The following is a 25,444-nucleotide window of genomic DNA, read 5'->3' as shown; positions in this document are numbered from 1 at the left end:
CCATATTCTAAAGCCTGTATTGTGATAACCTTCCAAGAGTTCCCAAAGCTATGTGATCTCACTCTTAATGATAGAACATTGACTGACAGATCAAATTAATCTGATTTTTTAAAAAAATAGAATATAGTTGCAGCTTCATGACTGAAAAAAAATTGCATAGATATGCCAATCAGGCATAACACATATTTGATATGTTTTCCTTTTGTATTTGCTGGGGAAGTTTATTGGATATAAATTAAAAATATAAACAAACTGTAAGGAGTTAAGTAGATCATGGCCTTGGGTTCTGATTGGATTATTTTGGGCAGATATTCCAGGTTCAATATGCAAGTTGGTAGAATTATTTGCTACAAGATGATCAGCAAATAAATTCAATAAATAAATGTTCCCAGAACTATATCATGATTTTTAATAACATTTTTACATGTAAATTTTACTTAGGTTCATGTTCTGTTTACAGCAAAAGTTTTTTTCATAGTAATTAACTGCATGACACAATGTGTCCCTGTGTGTACATGTATCACACACACACACACACACATAACAGTTAAAGTGTTTTATGTTGTACATTGGTGAAATATAAAGTTGGCATACGAGATACATTTTTAAAAATAAACTGATTTCTAATGATGTCTGACTAAATAGTGTCTGCTCCTTCTTTTGTTTTTCAGTTAATGAGACTGATAACATTGGGCCTTTGCATGAAATCAGTATTACCAATTCATCATCATTAAGCTTCAGATTGTCTAATCTAAGCCTCAGCACAAAGTATAAATTCTATGCAAGGGCCTGTACAGTGCAAGGATGCGGAAAACCTATTACAGAGGAAGGAGTAACAGTAAACCATGGCAGTAAGTTAAAAGCAGGGTTGAATGCCTGCAAATCTAATCTTAATCGTAACATCTGGGTATTGGACCTAAGGAAACTTAATCAGAAGGAAAGAGAAGAGTGCTTATCATTAAAAGGCTGATATTTAAGGCTTCAGAAGGTTTCATGTCACAGTCTACTAAAAAATATTCCTCACTAACCATTTTGTCTTTTTCTTTTCTCTGAATATACTGTACATTGCAAAATAGCTACCTATGATAATGCTGTGAATACATGGATTTATTTTGATTTGCAAGCTTGTCAACATAAGTGGCTCAATACCATGAATATTAGGCTGTGCAATCCTTCAGAGCAGTGTTTCATGTCAAAAACAAAATGACAAATGAAACACTCCTCAAAGGTCCTACATACAGTAATAACCTTGTCTCTTACATAAGATCCAAAAGAAGCATCCTGTTGTTTCACTATATCTGTGGCATCATACTACTAAAGTCCAGGAAGCACCTGCTTTCTCTTTCAGAGCTATTCTCATTTTTCCTCCACCTGTTAAAGAAGAAGGCTGAGAACAGCTTCTTTAGCAAATGATACAGGAGAAGTCTGAAAGAGCTTTCTCCTGTAGAGTTAGTTACAGGGCTTCCAAGGTTGAAAACTTCTGGTCAGACTCGAATTTTCTGGCAACTGCAGAAAATCGCATACCAAAGATTTTTCAGAATGGATGGCTCCAGAGCAGACTGCAGGAAGTCCCTTGGTACATGCTGAAGGTGGCCCAGTCAAAATTTTCACAGCACTCACGTAGGAATCTTTCAGTTGATCACTTCTGTGATGGGTTACAAGGCATCCTCCACAAATGCCATTTACCTACTTGAGAATAGATAATGGTGCAGAGAAGCTCTTTTGGTGACACTCAGTTGTCCTAAATGTTTGAGACAAGAAAGTCCAGTTGCCCCCTGAAAAAGCACCTTTGGGACAACCATGACCTGGATGACTGAGAATCTCTACAGACTTTCAGCAGCATAACACAATACATGTTTCATGACTCTTTCTTTCTTCCAACCATAGATAGCAGAAAAGAAAATCAAGTAGTGTGGAAAAGCTCCTTTGACTCAGGAGGTTTGATCCAGAAAATTAGATTAGGTCATCTCCACAATTCAGATCACTTCTTTAAACAAACCTGGGTAATTTTATGCCCTTTTACTGAGTCAAAGAATCTTGGTTATAAAGGCGGAAAGGATATCACATAGGTATGTTGTTATAATAATCAAAAATATAATTATATTTAATTTGACAATGTTTGCTGCAACCACTTTTAATATACACATGGACAAATCTGAAGCCAATATTTAATTGCAACTCTTTAAACTGTAACATTCAGGGGGTTCACATGATGAACCATTTAATTTCCAATTAAAGCCCCATTAGCACAGTTACATCCATCATTCAGTTGAAATATGATCAGATGGGTGACTTACAATTCTGTCTCTGTAGCTATAGAACCAACTAGATATTAATTGGTAAAATTAAGTGAGATTGGCACACCAATTTGCCAGACGGAATGAGCTAAGTAGAAAATGCCCAAGTTCATCAGTGTGAATAACATACAATAACAGTGTTGACAGGGAACAGTCAAATATTTTTCTTGCACTTAATAGCTTATCTTATTAGAATAGGAGTGCACTCCATTTAAATCAGAAACTGGGACCGTGGAAGACTCACCAAGATTGCTTTAAAGAAGAGAGAATGTCTTTGAAGTTCTGTTGAAAAACACAATTGTTCTTTTTTCTGTGGAAGATACAGTTGAAACTTTCAAGCAGAACCAGAATATCAATATTAGCATATCATAACAATGGTTGCTTTTTGGTTTGACTAGTTTGACTGGAACATGATTTGCTTATTCTATAGCCCAGACAAGCATGTGATATTCTGGACTGGGTAGATTAATTTGTAGTATAATAATCCAGTAGTGTGGCAATAGTGTAATGCAGCCACTGATAAGGCACTTTAAAATGCTTTAACAGGAGCATAGTAATACTCCTGTTAAATTTCACAGTAATTGTCCCACTCTACTTTGACTTGGTCAGGCCCTATTCGAAATACTGCGTCCAATTCTTGACACCACAGCTTTAACAGGCTATTGGAAATATTTAAATGTACTGAATGTATTTAGCTTTCAAAAGAGAAGTTTAAGAGGAGGTACAATCTCTATCTTCAGACATTTGAACTAGGCAGTTTGTAAGCTCTGTTGTAGATGTTACTTTTGTTTTGAGGGTTAGCGTTTAACTGATGGGTATATATTATAATAGTTTTAATTTCTGTATACCACCCAGAGTCACTGCTGTGAAATAGGAATCTTCATATATTGGATGGGTAGTAGATGGGTAATAAATTTCCATTTGTTGTATTAAGTTATTGCTCAATTATCTCCAAAATATCATTCATTTTTGTAAGGCTCCAAACTCAAAAGAAATCTGGACTTACAGTTTAGTATTTAATGTTAAATGGGTTCTTTGATATAAAAGAAGAAGAAAGCTGAAGCGCCTGTTGATTTTATTCCTAGTTCTCACCTTCTAGATAATAAAAACAAAAATTAAGCCAAGTGCTTGTGGATTTCTTAAGCTAATAACTATACTTCAGTGACCTTTAATATATTCCCTAAAATATCTTTCCTTCAAGTTCTTCATTTTTTATCTTTTCAAACTGCTATTGCATACTGCAATGTATACATAGGCATATTATTTATCTCTCTTGGGTACCAAATATAGCTCTAAAATGAACTCCCAAACTATCCTTAGTGGATTTATACACTAACCAAATCTTTGCAGATATCTTACAGAGGGAAATATGTCTGAATATTAATGCAATTTTTTTATAAAAACCCCAAACCTGTATCAAAATCTTCTTATCCAGCAGTTAATATTAGTTGGATATCTATGGTGCAGCAGACTCATTTCTATTTTATTAAGTCTTTAAACAGCTTTATGATATCATTTTATTTGCTTTTTGTTTGACTTCATTATGACTTTAGTAAAAGTAAAGCAGGGAAAACTCAATTCATTGTGGGTTTTTGGGAGATATTTCAAACTAAGCACTTCACTGACACTGATGGATAGATGGATAGATGATGGTTAGATGGATAGATGGATAGATGGATAGACAGACAGATGATGGGTTCTCCTCCAAAGCTGCAAAAAAAGGTTTGGTGGAATATAACAGCATAAATATTAAGATTAAAGCAATAATATTATGCATAGAGCAGCATGTACATACACAAATATATCCCAAGGCACCACAGCATTTGTTTCTTGAAAATTCAACAAAATGTAGATGCCTTACTAAAGGTCAGCAAACAATCCATATTCAAAATACTCCTTGTAAACTAATTATAAAAGCATGTGGATAATAGCTTACAACATCACACCAGTAGTCTTTAGATTTTCATACACTGGGAAAACATTTTTTGGATTTGCAGATCTGCAGCAATGCCTTTAAAAAAAGGGAGAAAAAGTAATAGCAATAACTGGCAGGTATGCAGATGTGAGGTATCTTTTATAGGTAGCTCTTGGCATTCATTCATTCAGCTCTTGACATTCATTCATTCAGCAAATTACAACAGCATTGAACAAATGCCCTTGGAGATCCAGGCATTATAGCACCCCATGATCATGTGATCATGATCTGGGTGTTTGGCAACCAGTTCACATTTGCCGTGATCTGCGGCCCTATGATCTCCATTTGCAACCTTCCCTCCTGACTTTCCAGAAAGTCAATTGTGAAGCAAGGAAGGCCAATGTATGTACTAGGGTACATCCTTCTGTGCTCATGCCATTACCAGCCATTCATATCCTGACCATCACTGTGACTCCTTCATAACCTTGCACCTGTCCTCACACCTCTGTGCACCTCACTAATCTATACTGCACCTTCATGAAGTGTTCTTGCAACCTTATGCTCCCTCTCTAACTGTTTCTTGCACTCCCATGTAACCCCAGGGCCTACTGGGTACCTCTTCACCCACCTATCATCAACAACTCGGCCTCAAATGCCATCATCATCGAGGACTATTTGCTCTGTTCAGTTTCCTCCATCTCCACATCAACCCAACAACATCAGTAGAGTCTTTGCCAAAATGGATAACCTGGAAAACATCTCAAAAGATTAACAGTCACTCAATCATAAAAAGAGAACTATTGCTCAACCTTAGTGCTTAGGCCAGTAAGAAAAAATTAAAATAGCAATCTTCTAAATCTATAGCATTGATTCTAAGATTGAAAAAAAAAACCAGTCCATTTTGCTTGACCATGAAACTACCTTGAATTGCAGAAAAGAATCAAAATGTTTCAAGGTCAAAACACTTTGAACATTTGTAAGGAGTGTTATCACAGAACCATTATTATTAGAAATGTCTATTGAAACTTGATGTCTAAAGCAATTGATGAAACATGCTTAATTTCCAGGTACTTCAACAGCTGAAATATGCCTGACAGAATTGGAGGGAGCCTCCCGTCCCTTTCAATTTGTAATCCTGTGTAACTGACAGCTTTAAATAGTTTGGATTATTTGAAATGACAGAAATTGATATATTTTCCCCTTGTTACCTTTCAGAAAACAATTATGTTAAGTGTATTACTTTGTGCATTTAGGGGGAAAAATAACTTGTAATGACCTGCTGTTTAATTTGTGGTTTGATTAGAAAACATAATTTTGACTTCAATTAATTAATTTAGCAATATCAATTCTGCCAGATAGTGGCAGAGGGATATTAAACAGAGGGATAGACTCAAGATCACGTGAAGGGTTAATACCACTTTATAATGCCTTGGTAAGGCCACACTTGGAATACTGCATTCAGTTCTGGTCGCCACAATGTAAAAAAGATGTGGAGACTCTAGGACAGTGATGGTGAACCTATAACACACGTTTGTCAGGCCATGCGAGACGCTGCCCTGTCAGCTGGCCAGCATGCATGCATGCGCTGGCCAGCTGAGTTCACCCTTTTTAAAAGCCATTTTTCGCCCTCCACAGGCTCCAGAGGCTTTATAGGAGCCTGGGGAGGGCGAAAAGAGCCTCCCCCACCTCCCTGGAGGCCTTCCGGAGGCTTCATGAGCTTCCCTGATGCCTTCGGAGTGCTCAAAACGACCCTCCGAGCAAACCGGAAGTCACTTACTATTTGCTCGGAGGATCGTTTTGAGCACTCCGAAGGCTTCAGGGAGCATCCGGAGGCTTTCCTGACGCCTCCGGAGGGCATCCAGGGGGGGCAGGGGGGGCTGTTTTCGCCCTCCCAGACTCTTATAAAGCCTCTGGAGCCTTGGGAGGACGAAAAAAGCATGTAAAAATGGGGGGGAGCGCCTGTAGTGCGCGCATGTGCACTGGGGGGGGTCATGCATTGCATTATGGGTGCGGCACTCCCGCACACGACCCCCCTGCGCTCCCCCCACTTATGGCACGGGAGCCAAAAAAGGTTCATCATCGCTGCTCTAGAAAGAGTGCAAAGAAGAGCAACAAAGATGATTAGGGGACTGGAGACTAAAACATATGAAGAACGGTTGCAGGAACTAGGTATGTCTAGCTTAAGAGAAAGAAGGACTAGGGGAGACATTATAGCGGTGTTCCAATACCTCAGGGGTTGCCACAAAGAAGAGGGAGTCAAACTATTCTCCAAAGCACCTAAGGGCAGAACAAGAAGCAATGGGTGGAAACTAATCAAGGAGAGAAGCAACTTAGAACTGAGGAGAAATTTCCTGACAGTTAGAACAATTAATCAGTGGAACAGCTTGCCTCCAGAAGTTGTGAATGCCCAAACAGTGGAAGTCTTTAAGAAGATGTTGGATAGCCATTTGTCTGAAACGGGTTTCCTGCCTAGGCAGGGGGTTGGACTAGAAGACCTCCAAGGTCCCTTCCAACTCTGCTATTGTATTGTATTGTATTGTATTGTATTGTATTGTATTGTATTGTATAGTTTTAATTATGTTAAACCCTTCACATCAAATGTTGGTTTAATGCACCAATCAACATATGGTATTCCCTTTTAATTCTCCCTGGCACTATTATAATTAAAGCACGGGCTGTAATTGATAAATAATTGTTTTGGAAAAACCTTGTCATATTCTGCTGTTTTTTGTCTATATCCAACCATTTTTAATCTTTTCTCTTTTTCCCTTTCAGTTATCTTCTGAGTGTTAATCTCTTGAAGCTGCTATTTGCTTGCTTGCTTATTCCAGAACTAATAATCATTGCTTCTGCATTGCACATGCAAATTATCTAAGAGTTTGCAAGCTCTACTATATCTATGAACTAACTATCTGTTATAATAGATACATTGTACTTCAAGTTGTAGTATTAGACAGACTGAACAAATAAAGCAAAACAAATTATTACTTTAAAAAAGAATACTTAAAATGTTTTGAAAATCTTATTTAAGAGAAGATTAAAGAGTTAAATAATATGCAGGTTTCCTCTTTAGGATTTAAATATTCTTCTTTTTTGTTTGTTCTTAAAGAATTATACTTTCAATATAGTATAAAATAGATTAAAGTAATCAAAAGAATAAAATTACATCCCGACTTTTCATTTGATTCATGAAACAGAAGTAAAATAATTATTTAGTGAGGTAACCACTACTTTTGTTAGAGCAGAAACCAGAAAGTGCCTTATAATACTTTAAAAATTAACAAACGTATTATGACATAAATCCAAGATTCCCAATGCTTCTTGGATTGATGACTGTGTTCCACCTTTGAACAGTGTATCAGGACCAGACAGCAGGAGATGTAACCAAGGCAAAAATGTAGGCAAGGTTAAGAGAGAGAATTCGATTTAATTTTCATTGCATTAGAACCTAATTTGTATTAAATTAAATGGAAAAAAATTCTTATGCATTTTCCTTTTCCTCCATATTAATAAGACAACTTGATGGCAACTTTTTGAAGGGCTCTTAGTCATGCCCTAGACGGAAATGTAGTCCTGAAATTTCAGTTATGTACTCTAATAAAGGAGAATTTTTATAGCTCAAGGTTGACATGACGGGTCCTTGGTGCTCTCTGAGTTTCCTTGTTTTCTTGCAGACATTTCATTACCCAAACTAGGTAACATCAAGCCAGAGATGGTATTCTATTTTCTTCACTACCTGTTTGGTAGCGAGATTGCACGCGCAGAAGGCAATTCATGATGTCAGGGTGGGTGGGCGGAGCCTTGCACCGCTGCCACTACTGGTTTGCCCGAACCGGTGCCAACCAGCAGCATACCAACTCTGCATCAAGCACTGATGATGTTACCTAGTTAGGGTAATAAAACATCTGCAAGAAAACAAGCAAGCTCAGAGAGCACCAAGGACCCCTCAGTTATCTACTCTGCTATAAAAGCTTACCTTAGTCTTAAGAATCCCAGAAGACACTGGCTTTTATTCAAATGATGATAATTTTATTAGAGGGATTTCTGACTCATTATTTGGATACTTGTTTTAAAACAAAATTTTAGTTCAGTTTACTAAGATGAACCAAACCTTATAACATTGTAATTTTCATTTTAATTAATATTTAATAATACATTAATATAATCAATTAAAATATCAATTAATACTTTATTAAAGCACTATTATAAAATTATGTTAATTTGACTCCTTTCATGTAAAATATTTTATAATGCTCAATTATAGATTTGATTTTAATGGTAATTATATATCAATCATTTGACTTTTTTCCCAACAAAGTTGGAACAATATGGGTATTTGAGTTTTTAAAGGAAAAAAATGCATATTCTAGCATTTATTCACTAGAACTTAGGTCTAAATGTAACTTTTGTTAAAATTCTGTGGAACATTAAATTTTCCATTTATTTATATAAACACCATTTATTTATTTGGATATTTAATTATGATCAATAAATCAATGAATATTTTATTAAATTCAAGGTACTTTCCTTGAATTTTCAGAAACTAGGCTAAATTATCCAGTAATATAAATGACTAGGTCCTATTACAATAAATACAATTTAGAACATACACTACATGAATACTAATGTGTCATATATGATCATTACCCTAAACTATCCTTTGTCATAAATGCAAAATTCTCTAAGGATAAACGCTCGACCTATTAATATTAACTGGTAATGATTCTGTAATTTTATATCCTGAGGCCCTCACTCAATTCACCTATTTGACTTGACTCTGTGCCTTCCATAGGTAAAGCTGTCGGGAAGATTACTGAAGTTAAGCCTACCCCAAAGAGTCAGCCTGTTGAGGCTCTTGATCCTGGAACTGCAAATACAATTCGACTAATGACTAAGAATTGGGTTGATAATAATAGCATTTCTGCAGATGTAATTGAGACCAGGGGGAGAGGTGAGAAATTTTTCAGGCCTCTAAGATCACCACGAGTCTCACAAAAACAAAACTTTAGCAACTGCGTATTAAGATTATATACTGCATAATTGTAACAAGAAACAGTTATATATTCAGACATCTCTGCACCTATCATAATTGGATTTCTATTGTTGATTTCAACAGAAAAAAAAGTAGTTTCCCAGTTCATAATCCTCAAACACGCCAATTTTCTGAAGTACTGCTGGGGCCAAATCTAGTACAGGAAATGTAGATTCAATATTTTGAATCTTCAACTGACAATTGCAAATTAACTTTGCAATAAATGTTAGTGTGAATGTAATCAGTCCCATCCCACCACAGGTTTTTTTGGTTTACCTTTAGTAGCAAGTTTCCATTAATAATTCCAATTCTATATAGAGTATGCAGAAAAAATATAGAGTAATTAGGACTACTTATGCTTGGACTGCAAAACTTAACAAAACCACTGGATGGCAGCAAAGAGTTAATTTTCTGTATAATTTTCTGCAGTCTGAAGTTTTATTTAGATTTTTGCAATCCAAGTTGTGATAACTCTTAGAGAAGTTGGCATATAGTTGTTCCAGCATTTTACTGTTGAAAACAGAAAACCATTGTGCAAATAATGTTTGCATACCCAGAGTATGTTGTGTTCTCAGTTTCGGCAAGTGCTGTTGGCCAAAATTAAAATTTTGTGGGAGATTAAAATAATAAAAAGAGGGAAAATATTTCTCCCAATACAATTCTGGAGTGAAAGGTGGATATTAGACAATATGACAGATTTCTGAATGGGTCTTCATTTTTCTTCAAAGAGCCAGCTTGTAAGCCTTTGGCTCTTAAGTATTATCCCATATCAGTGGAAGTTGCAGCTCACAAATCTACACTTTTTCCTTTGTGCTTGGCTAGTTCTTTATCCTAGACATATTCCTTCTATTTCTTGGATTATGCTGCTGATGTCCCCTTAAGACATTGGCACATTGCTCTTCAAAATTCCCCACTTCCTCTGCATTTGTAGCTCCTAAGGAATGGCCTTTATTGCATAATCTCCTACAGAATTTGAGCTATTATAGGTGAACCTGATACTGAGATACCACTCCCATTTTTGCTCTAAAATCTAAATTTAACATTCAACTTCCAACACAAAAATGAAACCAGTTCAAAAAGGCCAGTTTGTACAGCTTAGATATTAATTACCTTGCCAGTCCCTTTCTTCTTGCATTTTATACGCAGTAAGCTATGCCTTTGCCTCTATTCTATACACTTTTTAACCCTCTCTTTCTTACTTTTGCATGACAAGCTGGTTTAAGTACTGTATTCATGTTTGTTTGCTTAATTGAAATCTGCAATGAAATGTTTTAAATCTTAATAATGTGCCTTGCAGACTTGGTTTTAATATAAATATTCACCCCCCTCCACCAATGCAGATTGCTAGCCCCTGATAATCAGTTCTAAAATGTTCTTTAAAACACCAAATTTTTATTTTTATGTTCTTATACCTCCATTATATATATATATATATTTTCCATTCAAAGCTTACACTGGAATTTATGAACGAATCTCTACACAAAGTTGGTTTATTGGACTGATGGGTGCCGTCGCTTTGCTTACCTTACTGTTGCTTACTATCTGCTTTGTTAAAAGGAACAAAGGAGGAAAATATTCAGGTAAGAAAAAGTGTGTTCTCCAAATCGAATATACTTTTATAATGATGTACAAGCCTTTCGCGGGTTATCACCAAATTAGAGTTTGAAGTCTTCTTGGAGGTCAGAAAGTTACATAAACCCCAAGATCCACAGCAAGCAATGATGCTCCCCACATTATCAAGAGCTGATAACAGATCTTTGGGAGCTTCCAGAAATTATCTCTTGCTATTCCTTATGAAGATTAAAAAAAAGCTTCTTTGAATGGGGAAAATGCATGGAAGCGACAATTCTGTTTTAAGTTAGAATTGGCTGAAAGAAAACAGGATCCTTTCCAAAATAAAGCCGTACTTGATAAAAATGGGAAAGTCTCCAGAAACACATGCACAGCTCAGAAGTTTCTATTTAACAATGTCAGCTAATTGCCATAATAATAGCCAGTAAAGTGATGTCTTCACCATGGCGTCTTTGAGAATAGCATTCCATAAATGAACAAAAATGTACACTATGTAGTTGGAACTTTTATTTTTGAAAAAAAATAAAGATCCTGTCAAGAAACCTGTCACTTCCTGTATCATTTTAAATTTAGGATTTATGTAAGTATGTATGTATTTACTTACTAACTAACCTACTTTACTTACTTACTTACTTACTTACTTACTTACTTACTTACTTACTTACTTAGCATAGAATTGTAGAGCTGGAAGGGACCTTGGAGGTCTTCTAGTCCAACCCTCTGACTAAGGCAAGATACCTTATTCCCTCCTGGAAAATTAATGTCCTTTTTTTTTGCAAACCTCCTGTAGGGGGGAATGTCCCTTCTTCAATCTCAGGTTCTGCAAGGTTGAGATTTTTCCTCAGTATCTTAGCTGTTCCTAACACTGATTGTCTCTTCCTGACCGAGAGCTCTGATTTTATTTCTGGGATCTGCTGGAGTCTAGCTAAACTATCCTAGTTCAAGTGCTGGAGGTAAAGGAAGATGTAGCTACATAGAGCTCAGTGGTAATTGTATTTGATTGATTATGGCATGGATTTCTAGTAGTTTCAGCCATCATGTTTTGCAGTCCGGTCTTTTTTCAATGTTGTATCAACTATATCATGGCTCAAGATAATTATTCCTTCCCCAGGCTAACCAATTGATATGACTGCTGGTTTCAAGGCCAAAACTGGATCCCTAAAGCCTCAAAGGTGGAGCTGAGGGGAGGCTAGAGAACAAGAAAAATGATCCAAAGAACATGAAGCCACTCCAATAGAAATATTTTTTTTTAAAAAAGACATACTTCATACCTGAATTTTGGCTTTCTATAGGATTCCAGTTTTTATTTAAAATTGTTGTGCCTATCACTGAACTTTATTTGTTAATTAAAACTTACAAGGAAAAGTTGAAAGAGTTGAAAATAGTTTCAAGCAAGCCTAAAGTATTTCAAGTGAGACAGACTTTCTCAATTTACTTAGAATTAAGTTAAAGTTTTAAATTACTGATATTTTTATTTTTAAAAGCATGGCTCATACCTATATACAGTATGCTGATCTTATATTTATTGTATGTTTCTTTAAACATGCACTGTATTATTCTGTGAAGATTTACAGAATACCATTAATATCTGAAGCAAAGAGAATTTGGCAAGGTTTCCTCCAAAAGAAGTCTTGAAACAATAGTAGAAGGCCAAAGCAGTCACCATAGAATTTCACTTTTAGTCCAAAATTAAAAATGCCATTCCTTCAATACAGGACTGTTCCTTAGAGCTCATTCCATGATTTGCCACAGATAAGGCAGTTGTAATAATAATAATAAAAAAAGTAAATCACATTGGATAATTTGCTTCCAAAATTTACATAATTTAGTAAACTGGGATTATACAGCCAAGTGATTTAGCTTCATCTAAACTAAGATACTCAACTTAAATTCAATTAGTGGTATTAACCACATCAGTGGTGGGTTCCTACCGGTTTGGCCCGGTTTGGCCGAAACAGAAGTACCTTGGTGGCCTGGGTCACTGGAACCGGCAGCAACCCAGCCCTGCAACGCCCCAAACCGTTTCTCCTGGCGGCGCTCTAGGCACTGCTATTTTGTTTTTTGCTTCTGCGCAGAGCAATTTTTGTTGTACTGCACATGCGTGCAGTGCACATCAAGTGCATGTGGACACGTGAAGTGCATGTGTGCGCACAAAGCGCACACATGCGCACAGCGTGTCCCTGAGCAAACCGGCAGTAGTGGCTGCCGGAACCCACCACTGAACCATATGATAATATTGTGAATAATTCAGCACTGGAAACAAAGATGATGAGGGTCCTGGAGGCTCAAGCATATGAAGAATGGTTGTAGGAACTGGGCATAGCTAGTCTAGTGAAGGGAAGGATCAGGGGTGTCATAATAGCAGCATTCCAATTTTTGAGGGGCTGCCACAGAGAGAAGGCCAGACAAGAAAAAAATGGATGGAAACTAATGAAGGAGAGATTCAATCTAGAAATAAGAAGAAATTTTCTGACTGTGAGAGCAATCAACCAAACAGCTTACCTTCAGAAGTTGTGAATGCCCCATTACTGAAGGCTTTCAAGCCATTTGTCAGAAATAGTATAGGGTCTCCTGCTTGAGCAGAAGGTTGGACTAGATGACCTCTTACATCCCTTCCAACTCTGTTATTCTGTTAGTACAAGAGCTTTAAATGATGGTTGTTGTTGTTATTGTTGTTACTATCATATGGTGTTGTTACAGAGTCAGGAGACCACGGTGCTATTGCAGAGCAGTAGTTTGGCTTGCCCAGGTACTAACATTGTTATAGGACGCTTGCACGCTTCCCAATGTGTGCCACAAGGGGCGAGCTGGCTTTTGCACCAGAGAGAAAAACGAGCAGCTCTTCCTACAGTGTCACCAAGACCCATCCCCCTTCCGGAGCTGCTCGACAATGGGCAGTGCAATCAGGAAGGTTCAGAGCCACCAGTAATCTGACTGCCTACACAGAGCACTATCTTGTTTCCCCACCAAATTGCTTCCTATCTATTTGCATAGAACATGCTTTCAAACTCTTAGATGGACAGAAGCTGAGATGAGTTACAGGAGCTCACTCTGCCACACAGTGCTTGGTCTTGAACTGTTGGAGCTGAGACCATCTCCAACATCACTAAACTACTGAATCACCGCACCTCTTTTAAAAGATGGTCATACAATAAGATAACTAATTTTAAGTTGAGTGCCTTGTTTCCTATTACATGAAAGCAAATGCCTAAAAATATCTGAATAAGAGACGTTTTTATGTATGTGCAGTAAAAGAAAAAGAGGACCTGCATCCAGATCCTGAAGGCCAGTCCATAAAAGATGAAATCTTTGGTGAATATAGGTTAGTGACACATATCCTTCATTGCAATGTTTGGGGTAAATAATGCTCTTGTAAGATCTTCTAATATTGCAAGCAATAATACTTTGCGATCGTCAAATGAAATTTCAAGGGGATGATATGAAATATTATACAGAACACTTTAGTGGGATGAATTCCATTTTTATTAGTTTCTTGCGAATGGTTTTATAAATATTTTGGTAAAATAAAAATAAATTCTTAGGGCCTTTGGGGCAGTTATTTCATTAAACAGTCAGATTGCTCATCTAATTTGGAGTGTAATGGGATACACACACACACATGCAGGCATTGGGTTTTTTTTCTGAAAATGTAGAAATAATTCATATAGGACTATATAATTAATGTACTCCTAATATGAAACAAATGACATATCATTGTTTGACTGGAAATAAGTTATAAACAAAACAATTCCAAAACATTTCCCCATGTTTCTGAAACATCTTTCTGGGTCTTTACTCAGTTTTAATAATCATATTATTATATTTGTATGTGGGAGACATTTGGACATAGATAGCAATAGCAATTAGACTTATATGCCATTTCACAGTGATTTACAGCCCTTACCAAGTGGTTTATAAAATCATATTGCCCCCAACAATCAGGGTCCTCATTTTACTAACCTTGGTAAAATGAAAGGTTGAGTCAACCTTGAGCCGGTAAAGATCAAACTTTTGGCAGTGAGCTGACTTAGCCTGCAATACTGCTGCATTCTAACCACAGCACGATCATGGGTCCTAGATACCCCCCTCCCAAATGCTAATAACCCATAAGGTGGTATGAAATTACTTGTCTGAAGTTCAAGGTTGAAATCATTTTTAATAGTTTGGGATTGCTTCCTAGAAACTTTCATTCTCCTTCCCACCTGTAAAAAAAAATCTTCTGAAAAGAGGAAAAAGTCTACGTTTGAAAAAAAAAACACTTTCTTTTTGGAGATTAGATACTTCAAGTTATTCCTATTTTGATACCTGTCTTTTTATACAACAATGTGCATATTTTTGTGCATCCTTTCTCTAATACATTCCACACAGAGAAGTGTGAATTAATTTATATCAGAGATTGAATTTGTAAGAGTACCCTCAAATCCAAATGGAATGAATTTGTCTCTCATTCCTGATCCCTACTAATCTGTTTGTAGAAGTTCCTCCAATAAATGAAATTAGCATAATGCAAACTTTTGCAATAACATTTGCCAATAGAGTATACTACGTATACTTGCTTGCAATGGATGTCTTCGAGTTTGCAAAAGAATTATCAGCTTTCTGCCTTTAAGATTGTAATTTACACCATGTAATTCATTTCAGAAGTTAAGCAAATAGATAGAAAAGTATATTTTATACAAGATAGATATAAAGAATATTTTTTCCCACTGCTGTTTCAACCTCGAATCTAAAAGTAATATTAAAGCTGTTTATAGATGTATCCTCCATGAATTTATTCAGTCCCCTTTTAGACCCATCCAAGATTTGGATGTAACCCATTTACACTTTAATCATCCACTGAATGAAAAAGTGCAGCCTTTTGTCTGATCTAAATCTTTTCCCAGTCAGATTCATTATGTGATTCCAGTGTGGTTGCTTTGAAACAGGGAGAAAAACATGCACCGTCACTTTCATATTGGCCTCAATTATGTGTATTCTCAGCTAACAAACATCAAAATACCAATCTTATTACTGTATATATGAAACAAGGGATTTGGTCCCATTATGCCTCACTTGCAGTGGTGGTATTCAGCCAGTTCGGACCGGTTTGGGCAAACCAGCAGTGGTGCAGGTGGGCCATGTTTTCTAAGCCGTGCACATGAGCAAAGTGCCTGCACGCTCACATTTTTGGTCTACAGCGAACCGGTAGTAAAATTATGTGAAAGCCACCTCTGATCACTTTATATGTATTTAATTGCATTTGCCTTTGAGTAAACCATTTTCCATCTTTAAAAAGAATACTTTTCAGGTGTATTTTCCTGTTACTTTGATTTTTTTCCCAACTCTATTGGTAGCCTTACTGATCTGCTAGGAGGAGATTTTGTTCCTGTCAATATTGCTATCAGAAGCTCTAAAACCTCTGAGCCTCCCACTCCAAGGTGGTGTTTGGCTTAGAATCAAATGTTTTGGAATATTATATATTTTCCCTGTCGAGGCACTTCTATCAGAAGCCCTAAAACCTCTGAGCCTCTCACTCCAAGGTGGTGTTTGGCTTAGAATCAAATGTTGTCTCTAAATAGAATTTCCCAGTCTCTCTCTTTTTCTTAATTTTCTCTGTATGATGGAATGTGCCCTTCTGCTCCTCACAAGTGTTTTTCCCTCTTTCAGTGACAGTGATGAAAAGCCGCTCAAAGGAAGCTTGCGGTCTCTTAACATGGACATTAAAGGTGCAGAAAGTGCTGATAGCTTAGTGGATTATGGAGAGGGGGACCACAGGATGTTCAATGAAGATGGTTCATTTATTGGCGCTTACGCTGGATGCAAAGAAAAAGCCTCAGTTGAAAGCATTGGGAGTTCCACAGCAACCTTTCCTCTCCATGCATAAAATATTAAGCATGAATTATTCATTTCAGACCATCGTATTTATCTTTACTTCTCATCAAATATTATACAAGGCAGAAATAGGCTGCAGAAAAGTTAAAGACCTAGACATGCAGCAGTACAGAAACAGGCACTATAAAAAGATTTTTTTTTTAAAACTTAACTCTTTTTTCAAGACACGGACATTTTCAATTCATTAAAAAAAAAAAAAAAAGACTCCGAACTAAAGTTTCATCACACATGTCATTTAGTCTGACCAAAACCATACCTTCTTCAGTGTTATATATGTATTTTGGGGTCTAATTTCCTCCAGGTCTTTTACAACCCAGTTTTATAAACATCTCTTAACTGGAACAGCAGTCAAAGAGTTGACATTAAATGAGTAACTGCTACAACTCTGTCTCTGATTTGGGTCTGGCAGGCTATAGAATGTTATAACCAAATATTATGGAGAGAAGGTTATGCTGGCATGACTGACACTCTGCTAGGCAATGGTGCTGGAAAGCTTCAGAAGCCAAGTAGTTCCTTATATCTCTACCGTATCCTTTTTCTTGGTCAGTTCTCTATTGCACAAGGATACAATGCGAAGCCAACGCATCATGTCTGCCAATGATCATTCTTGCTGGTGTGCTTAGTCAGTGATAATAGTACATTACCTTTCTGTTGGGAATAACAGATGGTGTGATATATTCTACTGCATGTACTGCACTCTGTACACATTCTTGTTATGTTGTAACTAGTAGCAATGGGCCCTAGGTTAGCGTTTCCACTTTCTTACATGTTTCTGCTTCTCTGTGTATGTTTCAAACCTCATATCCCATATTTTCGGTGTTACAGGGATCTCCAGGCAAAAAAATGTGTAGCAGCAACAAAAAACATTAGCTATTGGTAATAGTGCACTCCGCAGTATGTCTTATTTTGAAAAGATATGGAAAATGTGCCAGTTATATGAGAATTTGTATTCTGTACAGATAACAAGGCCTTCAAATATAGCACAGTTAGATGATATTTTATGTTTTGCCCACTAGCTGCCACCCTTTCTTTATGCAAGCAAATTCAAAATTTTCTTTGGGTTATAGAAAGTGCATGGCTCTTTCAAAATCGTGGAGTTTTACTCAATCCAAACAAGAAGAAGAAAAAAATCAGGAAAGAGATGGCTTTTAAAGGAAATAGGATTTTTCACCACTTCATATTTGAATGCCCACATATCTTTTCTGAATGTTTGTATATATTAAGTTTATACTGATACTTTCAGGGGAAGTCATGCTAGTTTTTATTTTGTCAAGGTGCAGCATGTCATTATGGAACTCGGTGGCAATTTAATTCTTCCCAGGAAGTTACATTTAAGGGGATACAATTCATTTTTCCAAGCAAAATATATTCAGAAACATTTATGAATCTACAACTATGAATATTGTGTCTCACTTATTAAATCAAAGCAAATGTGATTATTGAAAAGGGTTTCTATCAATGCTTTGAGTGTATAATAGAGTTGTTACCCAAAGTTTAAAGTTTTTTGGTGTACATTATAGAAAGGAAGACATATTCATTATAACAATATAGATACTATTGTATGCAAAACTATCTTGGAATAATATACTTCCCCATTTCATTTTAATATGTTATTTGCCTTGTTACTCAATTCTCTTTCTTATCTTGGTAGGCTTTTACATGCCGATTATGTTAATTTTGAGACATGCACATTATTCAATGTTCCTTTTCCCCTAACCCCAACCGCAGATAACAAGGATGCAATTAACTAAGCACTGATCTTCAACTCAGATCCTTCATTTTGGCTAGGACTTAATATTTTGGAAATGTCAAACAGCATGTTACATAGAGAGTAACCATTGTCTGTTCATCAGAGTCCTAATTACTTATTGCAGCATTTGAACCCAGCGCTGTGTAAAAAGGTAATTTCAGCTCTTGGTCCATACTAATGGCTGCTAGGCAAGATACCACTGCTCAAGTGGTAAGGTGCTAATACAGTCTTTTATAAGCTGTATAAACTTGACATGTATCAAAGGAACTTGTTTTCTTCCCTTTGGGGCTTTGGCAGTGATAGTTATAAGTACTTCTTGGAGACAAAGCAGTCCTATTATCGCCTTCCACCTTCCAAAACCCCAATAAAATTAGCCATTTTGCTTCCAAAGTTTAATGGCATGGTTTCCGTCTTATGGGGAGGTAGGATTTCAAGAGACCATGTGCAGGGAACATTTTGTTCCTCAATATTCAGCTCCAACTCTATTTGAAATATAATTTCCCTACCTTTATTTTTTTTAAAGCTTCTAAAAGAAAGAACTCTCCTTTGAGTCAGAGTTGGCACTGGAGACTGACAAACTTGGGCATCCTTCTCCAGTCCCTCTTCTTCAACTGCTGTTTTCAATACCTTCCTGGCCTTTCCATACAAAAGGGGTAGAAACGTCAGAGAAGAAGGATGACCTAAAACATGTCATTCGAAGAGTACTTCTGAAGGTTTCTTCCTTTACACCCTTTTTTTTTGTTTTTGTTTTTGCATATAATTGAACCAGAAGATGCAGCATCACAATTTGCTAGTAGAACAATCCTTTAAAATAAGCCCTTGCTTTATGTGGAGATTTGTTGACATAGTTGACCAGTTTTTATTCCTTCGGATCATTCCTGTCTCTCCATTTCTTTTATAAAGTCCAGCCTAGGAAATCATCATATAATGAGAGTGTTCCTGGATGAACTGAGAATGAAGGAAGGGGAATGAACAGTTCACTGCAGGTATCAATTCCTCATCAGGGAGAGATTTCTGTTCTTGATATTTCCATAGGCAACCATTTTTTAAAATCAATATAATTTCTTTTAAATTGTGAGGAAGACTAAACATGACATTTTGTGCCAAATCAGAAGTATTGCAGCTACCTTGCATTTTTTTTCCTATTGTGTGATAATGGGCTGTTTGTCTAATTCAGATGTACATGAATATTAGATGTTTTAACATTTCATATTCTGAGGAGATATTATTCCAGTGGTCTGTGAAAACGTATTAGTGAACCTTTAGATACAGAAGCAGCATGAAGGATTTCTGAAGAAAAGTGTTTTCTTAAGAAACAATGTTGATTGATAAACATACACAGACACACACAAACACACACAAACATCTACACTAGAACAAAGACCACTGAGGATATTGTGATACTCAACACCTGAAAAATGGCATCTATGAAGCTGTGAAAGAAATGCTTTCTGACAGATCTACAGCATTCTCTTTTATTTCTCACTAAATTTCTTTTACCTATGGTAATTTCTCCTTCAGAAGATGTAGTAGAGTTTAATATGAGAGTTCCCAGCTTTTAAACCATGCATTGAAAAGTACAATCTAGATTTTAAAGTCTGCATTGGATTCTTAAATTGATGCTCCTGAGACATTAATGGTTTTATCCCAAAAGGAACGTCATCTTTGAACTGATCTCTTCCAAATAACTGCATATTCCTCCAGAAGTAATTAGTTACATTGTTGTATTGGAGAGAGAGGTGAAAAAAAGTTTATGTTACAAATTTAATTGCTCACACCAGAATGTGTATTTTGATTTCAGCAGAGATGTTCCATTTTTCCATTAATGTGAATTTTAGATTATAGCAATATGATCATAAAAATCGGAATAATGTCAAAGCTTTTTGTCAATGTGGAACAGAAAAAGTCTAATAATATTTGCCACTTTATAAACTGAGTTGATAAATTGTCTATCAGGAATTTGAACTCACATTCTAGTTTCTTCGGCTCAAATGATTTCTTGAGGTATCTCTGAAGGAGGATCTGTTAAAAAAAGCTCAAATTAAATTAAATTATATCTAGTTTACAGCCAAAACTATCAAGTTATGACTATTGGTACTGTACACAACAAAGCTTTACCATTTCCTGGCATAGCAGAAAATATGACTAACTGCTGCTCTCTGTCTATCAACAATTTGCACTGACCTCTGATCTTGTAATCAAGAGAATCATTTCAAAGACTCTAGGAAGCATGTGTAATATGTCACCAGAAGATCTAATAGATAAGTTCTATGTCTACTACTCTGTAAACTTACCAGAGAGGAAATCCCTATTCCATGTAATTTTGATTGTGTTTCAGTAGACAGATGCCAGCTAGACAGAATAATTTATTTGAAAGTTAAAATGACAGCTCTAAGAAATGATTGGAAGACACAGAGGAAAAAGAGGAGCAATTTGGTAATGAGGCAAGAGTATGCTGCCAGTTGTACTAGTGGTGATAAAAAAAAACTTTGAGTTTGTATGACTACAGAATGCAGGAGAATCTAAGGGTAAAACAGGAACTAAAGCACTACGGCAAACTAGAGGTAGGATGAGCCTTCTACTGCATTCCCAAGTGTCAGAGGTGGCCTAGGCCCACCGGGGACACTTCTACTTTCTATAAAGTTATATAACTACATGGTGATGAAGTAATAGAAATAGTAATAGCTCCCAGTGCCTCCTATTAGTCCCTTGTGACATTTCTCATTCATGGCATTGAATCTTCTCATTCAGTGATCTGTTCAGTAGCTAAAGGAAAGAACAACCAGCTGTGTGTAGTTTCCACTATTTGCACTGGCATTCATTTATTAGTCTAACCTAGACTTTCTCAACCTGGGCAACTTGAAGATGTGTGGATGAACGATTCTGAGAGTTGAAGTTGACACATCTCCAAGTTGCCAACGTTGAGAAACATTGGTCTAACCTAATATCGATTTGTGAGTGAAGTTGCCAAATTTACATATAGCACCAGATCAATCTGGGTCTCATTTAAGGGAAAAATAATATGTGAATATTATTGTAAATCATTTCAGTCAATTCAATTTTCTTTGCAAGGAATTAGCAGGTGCTCAGAACTTGGCCATCTCCTGTACTCTTGCCATCCTAAACCTCATGGTATAGGGTTTTTTGCCTGAGCAGGGAATTGGACTAGAAGGCCTCTAAGTCCCTTGCAAATCTGTTGTTCTGTTATGCTTCTTCAGTTTGTGGCATGGTGTACCAGATCACAACCATGGTTTTAGGTAGGAATAATGTTTAGCTTCCACATAATGAGCTCTCGTATTTAAACCATAATTTCTTTTGTTGCATTACTAATTACACATTTGAATAATATGCTTCAAATGTTGTATACATATGCTCATTCAATTGACTTTAAACAATTGGGAATGAGATTCTTGATACCTTTTATTAAATTAGACAAAAATAAGATACATAATACAGGGAAAATCTATTCTTGTGCTGATAAAACTTCTATTGATTTAGCAGAAGAGCCAATGTTTGCTAATCAGAACATCAAACCCTTGCCTCCTTCCAAATTAAATTTTTAATTTAAAATTGTCAGTCCTACCAAACTCTACTGAATAAGTAGGACTTCCTTATTAAGCATGCATACCACTGTCCTGTTATTCTGCCTTTCCAAATCTTAAATAGCTTGTTTTCTTGTTAGCACTGTTCATAACCTATCAAGTATTCATCTTTGTAATCTTACCTAAATTTCAGCTTTTGCACAGAATTGGTCAGAGCCAAAGCATTTTTTTAAATGTTACTTCATGGAAGATGAAAATAATAATATGGGACATGAGTACTAGGTTCTGGCTATTCCTTTTTGAAATGAATGCCCATGAAAATTTCTTAAGGCTTAGAAAAATGTGTTTGTTTGTAGTTGCTGTTTGTATCATGCCTATGTATATGTATGGTTTTTTAAAAAAATATTTTCATTCTACATGAATTTCAACTTTGCTAATAAAAGTTAGACTTGATGTTATCTTCACAAGCCTAAATTGAAATGAAAGAATATTTTTGTTTCCTTTTGCCATACAAATCATGAGAAAGGAAGAGAGGGTAACTGTGCTTATTATGTTTCAACTGCAACACACAGTTCTACTTGTGATAAAGAATCACTACGCAGAACAGTTCCCTCACAACTGTCAACCACTATGCCTAGAATTTATATTACCTTAAAAAAAAACATACTCAGGGAGTTGCATATCTTGATCTAATCCAGATTTTGTGCCACATAAAAGCTGCCAAGGTTGCATTGTTGTTTTTTTAGCCTACAAAGTCAGTGAAAAAATAATCTTCATCTCTATGTGCAGGGCAAAAATGGTTTGAATGATCATAATTAAAATAGAGAACATTACAAGGAATGGACATTTGTAAATTCAGCAATTGAATGGATAAAAAAAAACCAGAGGTAGAATATTTAAATTGGATAGTGAAACAAGAGTTTGTGGTTGTCCGTTACTTTTTTCTCCACAGGATTTTTTTTTTTATCATTGTTCATGTTAGGAGCCTATTCATCCAACTTATCCAATCCTTTGTATCACACCAATGTTTCTCTGCTTTGGCAACTTTAAGATTATAGACTTTAAACTCTAGAAATCCTCAGCCAGAAATCTTAAAGTTGAAGTCCACACATCTTAAAGTTGTCAAGGCTGAAAAAACATTGCACTGAACCAATCTCCTAATAACTTTCCTACCTTTCTAATGTAAGCATGTATCTAAATCTTTGGTGCAAATTCAAATGCATCTTGGAAAGGTACTATACATTCAGGGAGGATTCAAGGATACCTGAAATGTTACCATTATTATTCATGATGCATATATGATAAGGAGCAGGGTAACTTTCACAATCATGTGCTCCACTGGTCTGAAAATCAAGATGCCTCTGCCACCTCTAGATACAGAAGGTAGTGACATTCATTTGAGTTATATAAGTCAAGAGTTGGGTCAGTGAAGGCTAAAATACAAGGTGAAAGCATAACTTAGATGTGCCATCTGGAAAGGGAAGGTCCAAAAGAAGGAAATTAGAAAGAAAGAAAGAAAGAAATCAGAAGGTTGCTTTTTCAGCAAAGGAATCCAGTACAACTTTTTGGAAACATTATAATACATTATTAAGAAGGCGAAACACAGCTTTAATAAGGTACTAGAACATGAAGTGTGCTTATTTCCATTACCATAATATGGTGCTAAGCTTTTTTTTTTCCTACCCATACCTCTATTTTTAAGTTATCCTGATATAATATTTCCTTTCCCAGCAATCAATTGATTTGTTAGGAGACAGATAGACAGACAGACCGACAGACAGGCACACACACACACACACAGACTGGTCAGCTGCCTAAGGCCAGACTAAAAGTCCTAATCTCCAAGTTTCTAACATGGTACCATAACCACCAATAATTTAAAAAATACCACTTTGTTTCATTCTCACAAAACATGCAGTTTTATGTTTGCTATCTAATGTGACCAATATGATATAACTGAAATAGTAATGTAACTGACCCCAGTAACAATAAGCTCATCAATTTTTTTTTTGGCCACTACACTCCCTGGGACCCCTCCCCCCATTTTAAAAAAGGAAGGTGGGGTGGGAAAATTGGAATACTGCAAACACCCAGCCTATGGCATATTCATTACTTCTGAAACTATCATTGGTCATAAATAGTCCCTTGATGTTTGTTGAAAATAAAGGATGATCAGTGTACGTGTGTGTGTGTGTGTGTGTGTGTGTGTGCATGTTTCAAACTACAAAGGTGCCCTTTATTTGGCAATGTGTGCAGTGATTCAGAATAAAAAGAAGCAGGCATAGGAGGGAACAATTTATGGGAGGTGAGAGTTAAGTGGATTAAACAGTTTAACAAAGTATAATAAATCTTTTTTTCTCTATTTCTGGCAGCATTCATAATAGATTTCAGTGTACCCATCAAACCCACATTTGGGAAGGAGGCATTTCTAGTATCACAATTCATATTGTATTATGCACATGTAACATGTACATAACTGATAATATGTACCTATCAGAATCTTACATATGATTTGCTTTCCTTTAATCATGCAGTGAGACGATACCATGTGGTCATATCCTCATTTATGAGGTTTAACATGTCTTCCACTGTTCGTCTTTACTCTTTGGGGAGCGGGAATTTCTCTGTTTTGCATAGTACATTATTTTGTGTGGTGTTTTTTACTGATGTTGACCAATTAGGGAACGATGGGTCCCTAATTTCCATTTGGATCATCAGATAACGTGTTAGAACTGAGGATCATACTTTCATATATGCAAATTGCCTTGCAGCATGTAAGCAAATAACAATAGACTTGAAATCAGAATACTACTTCTTTTCTAAGACATGCTGCAAATAAAAACAAATAGTTTTGAAATTATTTACAGTATGATAATATTCATGGAAATTCTTCATTTCCTACAATATCCTATGTTCAGGCAAAGTAACTCCCAAATTTGATTTTATCATATTATTTTTGCATTTCATCATACAAATAGATAAATTGCAATTTGCTTATTATTTTAGCAATGGTGCGATCCATGAATCAACTGAGTTAAATAAATGTACCATCTTTTTCATTTTCTACAACCTTTCACAATTAACATCTGCTAGTTCTATAGATTACATAGTTGCAGTTGTACCAGCTACTAGTAATAAAAAAATTAGAAAATAGTCCACTCTACCAAAATCCATATCCCAGAATTCATTACAGTGTTTGCATGAAACTGTAATCTATGCAAATAAAATTCTTTCAATAGAACAATTATACACACATTATAATGCCAATGCCAAAATGATTTCATAGTTTTATATATTTATCAAATTTATATGGCTGCCCATCACACACATGGTGATTCTGAGTGGCATACAATAAAACCAACAATTTACATATATTATAAAATCAATTAAATCAACTAAATTAATTGTTAAGATCCAAAGATAGTACAGATGTGAAAATTATTATTATACAACAATGTGAAATCA

At 36.0% G+C, this 25,444-nt stretch overlaps 1 protein-coding gene across 4 annotated transcripts in view; it reads left to right on the top strand.

Moving 5' to 3' along the window:
- Positions 1-22,467, top strand: part of CHL1 (cell adhesion molecule L1 like) — a 220,055-nt gene extending 197,588 nt beyond the window's left edge. For 3 of the 4 annotated variants that reach the window (XM_081940227.1, XM_081940226.1, XM_081940229.1), the window contains 5 exons: positions 672-851; positions 9,005-9,163; positions 10,693-10,824; positions 14,066-14,138; positions 16,463-22,467. In XM_081940227.1, the coding sequence (XP_081796353.1) occupies positions 672-851; positions 9,005-9,163; positions 10,693-10,824; positions 14,066-14,138; positions 16,463-16,679 (761 nt within the window). In that variant the 3' untranslated portion in view covers positions 16,680-22,467. The remainder of the gene's footprint in view (positions 1-671; positions 852-9,004; positions 9,164-10,692; positions 10,825-14,065; positions 14,139-16,462) is intronic. The other variant, XM_081940228.1, reaches the window with a different exon arrangement.
- Positions 22,468-25,444: the final 2,977 nt, after the last annotated feature.

Source organism: Natrix helvetica (genome assembly GCF_964273705.1).
Source record: "Natrix helvetica genome assembly, chromosome: 1".
NCBI classification, from domain to species: Eukaryota; Metazoa; Chordata; class Lepidosauria; order Squamata; family Natricidae; genus Natrix; species Natrix helvetica.
The sequence above is the reverse complement of the archived record's forward strand: the minus strand, read 5'-3'. Positions and strand labels throughout refer to the sequence as shown.